This window comes from Penicillium verrucosum, assembly GCF_028828655.1.
Source record: "Penicillium verrucosum strain IBT 35672 chromosome Unknown utg000001l_segment0_segment0, whole genome shotgun sequence".
NCBI classification, from domain to species: domain Eukaryota; kingdom Fungi; phylum Ascomycota; class Eurotiomycetes; order Eurotiales; family Aspergillaceae; genus Penicillium; species Penicillium verrucosum.
The window spans coordinates 11,663,465-11,675,346 of record NW_026643210.1 but is presented as its reverse complement, the minus strand read 5'-3'; the positions used below and the strand labels follow the sequence as shown (position 1 = coordinate 11,675,346).

Here is an 11,882-nt window from a genome sequence, read left to right as displayed (position 1 = left end):
ACCGAACGCAAAATCTAGAAAATAAGTATCTTTTATATGACTTACCAATACAAAAGGTACTTAAGTATCCCGTTAGCATAACACACTTTTTCTCAGCCCTCGAACCAGTTAGGGCAAATATAAGGAGATATAGATAGTGTGAAGGAGGTCTATATCAGTTAGCCAAACTTCGATAAGGAATATTAAGTATGCTAAAATAAAGAAATTATCTAGGTATCTAACCATTATACACTCCATATAATGCTATTTCTAAAGAATTATTCTTCCTCCGTATTAAATGTTAACAATTAATACTACTATTAAATTAATTAAGCTAGACTCGTACTATATATTCGTATACTTTCTATTACTTTAGCTCGTCCGAGTGCGGAGAAAAGTCATGTTATATAAATCTAGAAATTAAGTACCTTTTGTATTGGTAAGTCATACAAAAGATACTTAGTTTCTAGATTTTGCGTTCGGTGGGAATTTTGCGTTTGCCGGGGCGCACCAACACCAGGGGACCTGGTGTTGGGCGCTTGGCACGGCTACTTGGTCAGTACTAGTTTAGATAGTAATAGAAAAGGTTGATTGATTGAGATCTCTGGAGAAAGCTACTTATGTGGGGTGGTGACAGCCTAACTACCATGCCTGATCTATCAGGTGTCCACAATAGATAGTTCTTCTCTTCTTCTCCTCTCCGCGCAATAGACAGTTTCCAGTTCCACCTGTATCTTCTGTCTAAGACATAAACTGTGTACTTATCCCTTATTTCCTTTTGGAGGTTATAGTGGTCCAACTTTAATAGCTATTGTGAAGGCTCATATGGAGCTGACTTGTGAAAACCGAGACTTTTCGATAAAGAGCAAGGGAATACTTGAAAGATTCAGACGACCTATAATTATATGATGAGAGAGAGAGCTAGATGAGAGATAAATCGCGGATTCCATTAGCTTCCTCTGAAGTTCCTCATTCAGCTGCCAGTCAAGTCCATCCTCGCAGCATAACTAGGACTCAGTCTCTCTCCTTCTCTCTGACACAAATTTCTACTTCTAAGGCGTCACTAGAAATTGTGCCAGATCATCGACGAAGCAATGAATATGCCGCCACTGATTCGATAATTCACGCCCGAAGAAGAAGGTAAGTATCCTGGACCAATGTGGAAATCATGTGGAAACCGTCGACTTAATGAATGACAATGGAAGAAGATACTTTGCGTGGAATTGGCGAGGTCACTCTTGAATTTCACCAGGCTCCAGAACGTCTGTAGCCAATTCATCCAAGATGATGTCGTCAGATCGGAACATCCTTCACTTACCACCTAGTTTAGCACCTAGTTTAGCACCTAGTTTTTCTCGTGATGTTCAAGGCTAGCAAACATTCCAAGGTGAAAGTCTAGATATATTAACCCAAGTCTTGTGAGAGCAATGAGAGCACTGAACACAGCATACCAAGAGAAGCTCAAGGCAAAGGAGATTGAAGGGAACGGAAAGAACCCAGAAATTACAAAGTATCGTAGCTTACATCGAGTTTCAGGGCAAATTTCCAATTGTTGCTGCAAATATCCCAGTAGGACCTAGGCTCAGTACCTAGGTAAAAATGGTTTTCAATCTAAATCTCCCAACTGCTTCTCCTTTTTCCATTGTTTCAGGTCAAACGTGCCTTCCCGTAGTTCATCCAGTTGTCCATTCCACATGAAAGCAACCCCTTCAATCGTCTTTTCCGTGCTATCGTCATAATTTAGAAGTTCAATCAAGCATGGTCTTAACTTATATTTGTCGGTCTCATAGGCCGCAAGTCGATCAAGCTGCGTCTATGACAAGATTTCATACGCCATGCCATCAACTACATGGAGCGGCTCTCCATTAAGAAGGGCAGGGTAGGGCCCCCAAAGCTTGATTTCGAACCCTATCACTCTAGCACGACCCATGGCGGGGGGTCGCTCTGGGGATTTCAAGACTTGAGAGAGCGTATGTGGATCCATTAATGTCCTATATAAAAAACAATGTTCTCTTCGGAAGGGATCTCTAGGCCAACTATCTTCAGCAGAATTGTCAGGTTCTGTTTGGTTCTGCCTTAACACGTCTGCCGAATCATTGTATTCAAGGAATTTGTGGAGCATCAGGGAGGGGCGTGTGTCGCTCATTGTGTGAGTATGCAGGTGTTCACCTCAACAGGCCAGAGATCAGATCAGAGAACGTGGGTGATAACACTGTGTATTCTATTATCTCTGCGGTGTAATGCCATGGAGAGAAAGGGAAATAGACAGCTCCCGAAATCTCTCTGCTAGGCTTCCAAAATTCCAACATTCCAAGGTTGGAATCTTGGAAGTCTAGTTGTAGACTTCCCGAGCCCTAATTTGGGAGGTCCCGCTGCTTTTTTCTGCCCCTTTGTACCGCCCCTGGTTGTCGGGATCCCAATTGGGCAAGGTCGGTTTTAGTCATCAAAAGGAGGACCTCGGGAGCCCTGGAGCCCTGGAGGAGGTAGTTATACGAGTGTAGTATAGAACAACACACTTATTAAAAATTGTTAAGTTTACAGTCTCATGGTTCGAATTTCATTTCAAATTATCTGCTCTGCTATTCAATTGTCATCAATTTCTTATCGGTTCTTCAAACTTTGCCTTTGGCATCGGCCTGCATCCCCTGTTGAATCCAAGCCCTGGCGTCAGCAGCTGTCTTATCCACAGCCGCCTTATCCTTGATAAGTTCTTTAATCGTGTGAGGGGCAGGGACATGACGGCCCTTCTCAGTACCCGGTCGCTGGGCCATAAGTTCCTCCCAGGCCTTAACATTCGGGAACTCGTCAATATCAATGCCGGCCCATCCTGCAGCGGCCACCCACCCCCAGTGTGAGATATCGGCAATAGAGACGTGGTCACCGACGATATAACCAGACTTGGACTCAGCCAGGTGCTTGTCCAACACACCATACAATCGGCGTGACTCATTGACGTATCGGTTCACGCCGTACTCAATGTGTTCTGGGGCGTACCGCGAGAAATGATTGGCTTGGCCTTGCATGGGTCCTAGGCCCGCATTCTGGAAGAACAGCCAGCTCTTCATCTCGTAGTATTCCCGCGTGCCCTTGGGGAATGAGATTTTGTAATCTGTATCGTACTGTTCTGTCAAGTATTCCAGAATGCTTCCAGACTCAAACAGCCGGATCTCCTGGCCATCGCTGAAGGTGTCTGTCAAGGCAGGGATGCGGCCATTGGGGTTTATCTTTAGGAACCAGCTGTACGAATGTCAGATCTGTTTGTGTAGAGAGTTGTCGAGATGTAAGCACATACTCTTCCTTTTGAGTGTTTTTCGAGATGTCAATCTTCTCGACCTTGTATGGCAGGCTGCAATTTATTAGCACTAAAGCTTCAAGGAGGCCAAGGAAACTACTATACCCAAGCTCCTCTAGCGCGATGGAGATTTTGATACCATTGGGGGTCTGGGTCGTGTAGAGGGTGATGTTTGGTTGCGTCATATTGATAAACCAAGGAATGGTACTAAAGAGTAAACCTGAGATGATTAAAGAGGTTGAATTATTGCTGTGTTCGAAGATAGATCGATGGTTTAAGTATGTGATGGCTGATGTCATAGTCCACCCCACTTCACGGATTTATAAGCTCGTGCAACTCGCGGAATGTTCTCCCGAGGTCTCCCCGATCTCGGGAGCCGGGGTCGTTGAGTAATCAATATCATATCACACGTGGGTATTTCCCACCTGAGGTGCCAATGCATGAACCCAGCTTAAGTTCTACTGCCTGGGGAGTAAGTCCCCTCTATTATGCATTGCTGACAATTGTACTACCCCTCGGGTGTAGAAGGCTGCCTGTTATTTTCATTCAATGCACTGGAATGCTGACAAAACCTAGGAAAGAACCTAAACAAACCAATCGTAATAGTAAGAGTATGAATGGTGCAATTCACCTTCTTCGTAATCTTGGGCCTAGGTCATTGTCAGTCAATGCCGCACACATTTTGGTCGGAACTTACCAAAGCTTTAGCGAAATAGTGCATCATCTCGTTTTCTTCAATCCAGGCTCTTTGCCTTGTCGAAAGACTCTCCGAGAACGTTTGGGCAGAATCGAAATCTATCCAGAGGACCCTCCCCTGATCCCTAGAGATCATCATATTCCTCGGCTTAGGATCACCATGAAGAACCCCCGCAAGATGAATGTCCTCGAGTATATGACTAAGTTCGTGAAGCCTCGGTTTTTGCAAGTCCCATTGACTCGTAGATGGGTTGGAGGGCTTCCGTAAAGATGTAGATGAGGGACATGGCGGTGGAGATCATTATTGCGATGACGAAAATGATGGGCTCTTGGAAGAAGAGTTGGACTGGGCGAAAGAGGCCTTCTTTTACAAATGTGTTGAGATCAAGGATATGGTCGTGGTTGAGTGGTGGTGGAATTGAATGTATGGTAGTCATATCGGTGAGCCGTAGGGTCTCTGCCCTCGGTAGTTTCTAACGTTTGATAAGTTACGGATACTACCCTTCCTTAAGGGGCATCTACCGTAGCGAAGCTTTCTCAAAGTCCGTAAGTTCCGTGTCGTACTAGTTTGTTGCTTTATTTCTCAGTGAATAACTCATATAGGAGCGCACGACATCCTCGGACTTAAGCTTTGTAATATCGCGTATGTGATCCACCTACGAGTAAACGTTGGTGTAGTAGCTAACGTTGTTAACTGACTTAATAGCATTAACTGCCTTACTACTAGGGTCAAAGCAACCTATCTCGGCTACCTTCTATGACGTGTCGGCTGTCACGACTGCTCTATTGGGGCCTTGTGGTCCAGGAGGCCCTAGGGGACTAGAAGCACTTGGACCCCTCGCCATGGCTCGCGCTACGGCGTTTTTAACCATGGCCGCCAAGTATTCGCATTGCTCTGGGGAAAAGCCTACGGTATTGCGAGCGCCCTACTGATTATCTGCCATAGCTGTCGCTGTGGACTAGGTCTCTTGCTCCGACGACCGCGATTAGGTTCTCCTTCTCGCGAGATGTCTTTAAAGTAAGGGTTAAAACTGCCTTCGACTTTGTCCCTATCTTACTTAGCTTTATGATATTTATGTTCGTATTGATGTCTATTCGGAAGACGCTTTGTCCGGCTGTATATAGACGTCTAGCTTAGTGCGTGGCGGAATACTAATCAGTGAACTTAGAGGGTTTTAAGTTGTCTTAACGTTAGTAGTCTTAGTGATTACCAACTCGGTTAACGTCTATGTATGGGTTGCTTGCTGAACTTGGTCTGTTTCGTGAGCGGTGTCTTACGTAGGGATTGTGGTAGTTGGCTGAACCACAGTAGTCACAACCTATATGGTCTCCTGCGGAGGGACGCTAGGAGCAGTGGGTTGCATGACAGTGGTCACTAACTCAGTGGTGGTCTATGGAGCGGGAACTGCAACCGGAATCGGAGTCACAGAGATGGTGGTAGTCTCCGAAGAGGTAGAAGTTGTGTTCTGTGGGGCAGGAGCAGTTTGCTAGACCACAGTTGTCACAACTTATGTGGAGTTTCGGCAGGAGCGGTTGTACGTAATCTTCGCCCGCGTTGAGCCTTCCTACCTAGGTACCAAGTGTAGACCTCTGGATAGCCCATCAATGGGCCCATGCCTCCAGCCCATAGACCAACCCGCAGTGGGTTATGGGTTGTGGCTTCGAAGCCAGATCAACCCCCAGACCATTGATAGGGGCCTATGAGGCCCCCATCAATGCCCATTTCTGTGCACAAATATAGTCTTGGCACGTATAAAGTAGCTGATTAATGGCTGTATTTTGCGTATATACCAACCTGTATATTCAGTATTATTAAATTATCATAGTAAGAAGTGGGAATTAAGTAGATATTATACTGATTTTAGCATCATAATACTAGATTTAATATAAGATCTCATACAAAATCACTCTAAAAATATCCAATTTGACCCGTAGACCACGAATTCGCACCTAGGAGGATTACTAAGTATCCGTATAAAGAGAAATATATATATAACTATCCTGCGGGTGTTGGGTTGCTTGGCAAGAACCGGGTATAACCTACCTCTTATAAAAATTGAAGTTTTATAAAAATCAAATTTTGATTCTTGTTTATATCTCCTAATCTACCTTTCTATATAATTAGAAGAGAGGGAAGACTTCTATATAGCTTCATATATAGCTTAGGCGGTAATTTGAATACCCCAAAAAACTAGGGAAAAATGTATTAATTATGTAGCTACGATAAATTGGCATGTTTATATTGTTTGGTTCATAATGGGCCCCCATCATACCCCATTATTTCTATGCTCCGGGCCCAGAAACCACCGATGGACCGAGGCATAGGCCCAAAAACCAGACCATTTGGTGGGTTGGGTTGGTCTGGGCTATGGGGTCTGTGGGCTATCCCGAGGTCTAACCAAGTGGTTTTGGAGGCTCGGAATCACTTGGGCGGATTGGCGGGGAGATGAAGGAGGAAGAAGCCAGGAAGTCGACCGTGGCTTTATGTAGTACCGACCTGTCTATGGGCCAATCGCTTGGATAAGGGTCTTCCGACTTTGGTAGTGTCGGGCAATCGTATTGAGTGGTGAGGAAATCGATTCTTGGCTTGGTCTCGGAGTCGAATTTATCTGCCCACGGTAGGGCAACGCGAATGTAGCTATTTAACTGGTTCGCCAAGCGTACTGCAGTTTGAAGCTTTCGGTCCATCCGTTTGAGATGGATGATGAAACTTGGTAGATGAAATGGGTTTGGAACTTGGCCTCTCGGAGGACTGGCCTCGAGGGTGTCCCAGTTGGCTTTGCAAGTTGAGTTTTGATGAAATTTAGCTTTATGAAATTTTTTTCTCAGGGAACACTCTGAGGTGATCTCAGGACATGCTACCAAACTTGGTACAGATTTGATGTGATGAGTAGAGATGTTCAATTAGCTATGTAGTCAAGCTAGGGGCTCTCTTCACGTGACTAGTCACGTGATGGTAACAGGTATTATGGATATACAGGCCTATGCACGTGACCTCTGACGCAGATCACGAGGGCCCACAACTCCATAGCTCCACAACGTACCTTCGCCCTCACTCGGCAAGCCAATCAGCATCGACACACGACTCTTACAACTTGAACTCCACCATCGTCATGCCCGGATTAATAAGGCCTCATATACAACAGCTTAGCTCGCCTATTTCCAAGAAGCAACGTGTATCTGCCAAGGAATCCTCCATCTTCCCATACCCCGCCGTCCCAAGCGAGTGCATCGACCATCATGAAGATCTTATACCCGATGCGATCGAAATGTTTCGGGAAATGGTTGAGATACCAAGTAAGAATCTCACGTCTCCAATGCACACTAGGTTGATGATATCCTAATTCACTCTTAGAAACAAACTCATCTGAGTGGGGGAATAAGGAAGCCGCAGCCGCGCGTGCCCTTCTCGAACCGAACGTGACCAATGCGAATCAGCAGCTAATTCGAACCCACCACCCTTCTCTCAGCCACCTCCATCTTGTCTGGATGGTACAAGAGTCCAAAGACAAGTGGATATGGGTGATAGCGCCAGATTCGGTTCCCAATACAGCCATAGGTACTCACGCAGGGGGCTGGAAATCCATGTTCAACCCTGGGGACATGTGGAGCGGACAACCGTTGTGTGGCCCAAACTCCAGCCAGACCCTCTCAATAACATCTTAAACCCCCGCAAATTCCTTTCTCAAGATGATCTACACCTATTACGGGAGATGTTTCCGTGTGCGCTCGGCATTAGGGTGTTTATAAGTGGTTTCATCGTGATTCTCTTCAAGAGCCGCTCTGATATCGAATATTCCTGGCTACATGATGGATTTTCAGATAGCTTCGGTTGCTTACGCCTACGGTACGATATCCTCCAAGATGAACCGACTCGGAATGTTATTCCTCGAGGTGCGGCAATTACTACCAGACCCGACTGTATCGATGGATACGCCGCGTTAGGTTTGAAGCTTCGTTTCCCAAGTGGGCAAGAGGCGATTACGGTCCCCACGCACGCATTTGTCACTCTCCGATCGATGCTTCCAATGCCCCTACTTTGTGTGAGTGATTGGTATCAGAAGATCAAGACGAAAATGGCTCTGTATCTCCCCATCAGAAGGAACTCATCTATACCAGCTGTTGGGACGGCTCGGCACCAAGCAGCGGGTAATTCACCCTTGGGGAAAAACGTATTCCTTGTCGGGGAATCGCAACATGTACGTGTGCTAAAGGAACCTTGCCTCCTCTCATTTATGATCCAAGTTACTAACGCAGTACCTACGAGCGGTAGATCGGTACAATCTCATTCACGTACGACCCAGTCAGCCTAAGGCCTCTTCGATTCCCAATGGGCTTTACCCACGATTTATCATTGATCACCAACGACCGAGGGCTTCCACAAATGGTAACACCTAACCACACACCACAGGTGTCCGGCTGGGGTGCCTATAAGGATGTCTTAGATGGCAATCCTGTCTTTGTGACGGGTTTCAATGTTTCAACAGGGAACCAAATCCGTAGGATAGGAACGGGAATATCAAGACGTGCGCACCAAGCTATTGTCGAGGGATCCCAATATTTCTGGGACAAAGAATTGCTATCACAAAGTGTCTCTATCCTATGGAGGACGCAGAATGACCAAGACTCCCTACAAGGCCTCTCCGGTACTGCTTTATGCCTTGGTCTGGTTTCAGATAAGACATGCCTTGCTGTTTGTTTCCAGAACTTTGAGTCGCCATTACGCTCCCAAGCTTCCCTCAACGAAGATCATCGTGGTACACCGAGTCACGAATATCCTGGGATTCGTATCAAAGGTGGGTTTCTTTTACCACCAGAGATGAGAGAATGCCAAATTCTCTGTGATGCGCCAGAAACACCTGCTGGCTCTGCCACGTACCCTAGCAGAGAGAGAGCTACCGCGGGCTTAAGAAGGTCATTTTCTTCCCATCGTTAATTGCGCACGGTTTCACCCCCTGGCTGTTTTTATCTTCTAAACTTTCTGTGGCTAGTGCAGTAGCGTTTTCGTCGTCTGGAAAGGGGAATTCGGCCTTGAAGCCATAATAGTGGCGTCCATTTTCGTATGTGTGGTGATTGCGTGCAGTCAGCCAGTTCGATTCCATTTTTCTTTTCCGTTAGCTACTTTAGCTACCTTTCCCTGCTTGATGAGTGGAGATCCGGTTCAGGAGATGAAAGAGGAAGAAAAGGCGTAATGCCCCTGGGATTCCTTCTCCCGAGGAGCGCTGAGTCTTAATATGGCTAGCTCCGACTAATTGTCTCAAGCCTGATATCCCCTGGCAACGATCAATGTATATGCTTAACTAACTAGTTATCTGCTGTCAGTGCTCTCACTTCTTGACGCGGTTAGTGACTCTCGTTCGACATGCTCTACACCTGTCAATTTGTAGCAGCTTTATGGTTCCATGCTCGTGGCGGAGTATCATATTTCATAGTAGTAGTAACTTAGTTTTTAGGGCTTTAAAGCTCGACCAGAAAAGAAAAGTGAAAAGGCACTAAGCAGGATTGACCACTAGATCAATGCTAAAAGATACCCTAAGGATATTATGCATACCACGATAGGTGTCTATAGAAGTACTCTGGTTTTTCATTTGACAAGATATGGTAAAGAATTTTGTTCCAAGAGTAACGTGCTCTAGTGCCAATCCATTGTAATCTGGATTATCAGATAACCATATAACATGCATCAAAAGCCACCAGAAGAGCAGCAAGGACAAATAGAAACTAACGCGAGTGTGGCTGACTGTAGACCGAAAAAAAAAGGAGAACGATGATTTGTTTGTGTTCAAGCTACTGTACCAAGGAAATGATTTTGTTTATAGACTAGCTTAAATGTTCTACAGCTTGTGATTGGCCAATTTTGCTTGTTCCAAGGTTGTATGTGGGTCCTCTCTATACGCGTATCCGCAATCCGATCTATAGAAAGACCTAAAAATTGAAAAAAAGATTCTTCTATCTTGAGAATGTCCGAAAATCTCGACTTATAAAGGCTCTAAATCCTTTAGACTAGGTCTCACAACACCTTCTTTCTTCGCGCGTCCCTACAATCCCCAAACATGTCTGAACTCGTGTCTCGTTCCTATAAATTTTGGAACTATGCACCTTCGATACCAGCAGCTGTCATTTTCATGCTGATATTCATGGTCCTAACGGGCCTTCATTCTTGGAAAATGTTCAGAGCCAGAACATGGTTTTGTATAGCATTTACTTTAGGCGGCTTTTGTATGTCGACTCCCTTCCCTTGCAATCTTATCCTTCCATGTCCCGAAGACCAGACGCTGACCTGCATTGCAATCAAGTCCAGATCATCGGCTACATCGGCCGCTGCATTGCACACAATAATACAGTTGCAATGGGACCGTACATTGTCGCCAACATGTTCATTCTGCTCAGTCCTACACTCTTCGCCGCAACTATCTACATGACCCTTGGTCGAGTCATCCGTCGAGTCCGAGGAGAACATCTTTCTCCCATTCGGGTCTCGCGCCTTACGAAAACATTCGTCTGGTTCGATGTGTTGTCCTTCGTTGTCCAGGGAAACTCCTCATCCCTCTCGGTTATGGGATACCCCCAGTGGGGAAAGGTGTGCGTTATTGCCGGTTTGGCAATTCAACTCATTTCCTTTTCCCTCTTTTGGGGTAACAGCCATAGTATTCGCAAAGCGCCTTCGTCGTACACCCACGCCCGAGTGTCTCAAGCCTGGTATCCCCTGGCAACGATTAATGCATATGCTATATGCTGTCAGTGCTCTCATTTTGGTCCGCTCTATTTTCCGGATCATTGAATATGTCATGGATAATGATGGTTATCCTCTTATGCACGAGTGGACATTGTATGTGTTTGATAGTTTGCCGATGGTTGCAGTCATGGTTATCTTCTTTGTTTGGTATCCTGACCAGGTGAGCCTCGATACGGATTTCGATGGAAATATCCCGCTTGCACACAGCTACTCTGGAGTTTGAATTTATTGTGCTTGAATCGAGGCTCGATATACAGTTGTTTACTTTGACTTTTGGTGTTCTTTTGTTTATATACAGTTTCTCTTATAGAACAATTGCATTTCTTTCTACATTTAGGGACATGCTTTAAATATTCATAATAATCAAACATATTTACTCCAATAGATATCATAGATAACACCCAACATCTCCACACTCCTTAATTTAGAGTCATCCAATTTAGGGACGCGGCCTGTAAGGGGAAGTGGCAAAAGGATGTCCTTCCTAACTACCTATGCAGTGGCTATTAGACTAGCTAAAGCGGTGAGATAGGTCATATGACCTTGCCCCGTAACAATGCCCGCTGAAAAAAATAAGGCGACGTCCTCGTCGACCATGGCGCATAGGCCATCAAAGATTAAAACAATGCTAAAAATAGAAGGGAAAACTGCCGTCTACCACGTCGTGCCTATTTCAAAGAAGACTAAGTACCCTTAAATTTATCGTCGCCGGCTAATCTAGTGGCCTCGAACACCGGTCGTAAGGCACGCTTATACTATTCTAGACGCGATTGCAAACGACGCGCGATATCGTCTACTAATACCACGTATCCGTCTTACGCGACTTCTAGCTTATTTCGTAGCTATAAGATCCGACGCGCTTCGGGAGTATTAAGACTTCTACGTATATAATCGATATCGTATACCCTTTTTACAACTTCGTTAATACTATCGTAATCTATAGATAGATCGTCGTCGAAGTCGCCGAATATTTCGCGAATGTTCTTAGTTGCCTATAACCTTAGCTCGCTCTTAGCTTCCTATATATATTCCGGCTTATTACTTCTCGCCGACTCGGAATCTATATTAGTAAAGATATACGATATAGGGTATCTATTTTCCGCGTTATTCTACGCCGCCGCTACGTTAGTCTAGCTAATAAGGTCTAGTATACCGGCTAGATCCGGGTCCCTTAGGTAA

At 45.3% G+C, this 11,882-nt stretch overlaps 3 protein-coding genes across 3 annotated transcripts; 2 read left to right on the top strand and 1 right to left on the bottom strand.

The window, feature by feature from the left end:
- Positions 1 to 2,591: 2,591 nt before the first annotated feature.
- N7516_004276 (glutathione S-transferase family protein) lies at positions 2,592 to 3,456 on the bottom strand (the record flags this gene model as incomplete). The annotated part of the gene is made up of 3 exons (XM_057216996.1): positions 2,592 to 3,216; positions 3,272 to 3,325; positions 3,377 to 3,456. 3 exons carry the CDS (start codon positions 3,454 to 3,456, stop codon positions 2,592 to 2,594), a joined length of 759 nt encoding a protein of 252 aa, XP_057078879.1.
- Positions 3,457 to 7,080: 3,624 nt separating this feature from the next.
- N7516_004275 (uncharacterized protein) lies at positions 7,081 to 8,903 on the top strand (the record flags this gene model as incomplete). Its single annotated transcript, XM_057216995.1, has 4 exons — positions 7,081 to 7,264; positions 7,323 to 7,479; positions 7,539 to 8,166; positions 8,241 to 8,903. 4 exons carry the CDS (start codon positions 7,081 to 7,083, stop codon positions 8,901 to 8,903), a joined length of 1,632 nt encoding a protein of 543 aa, XP_057078878.1.
- A 1,320-nt stretch (positions 8,904 to 10,223) lies between these two features.
- On the top strand, positions 10,224 to 10,926 carry N7516_004274 (RTA1 domain-containing protein; the record flags this gene model as incomplete). The annotated part of the gene is made up of 2 exons (XM_057216994.1): positions 10,224 to 10,563; positions 10,616 to 10,926. 2 exons carry the CDS (start codon positions 10,224 to 10,226, stop codon positions 10,924 to 10,926), a joined length of 651 nt encoding a protein of 216 aa, XP_057078877.1.
- Between the last annotated feature and the right edge of the window lie 956 nt (positions 10,927 to 11,882).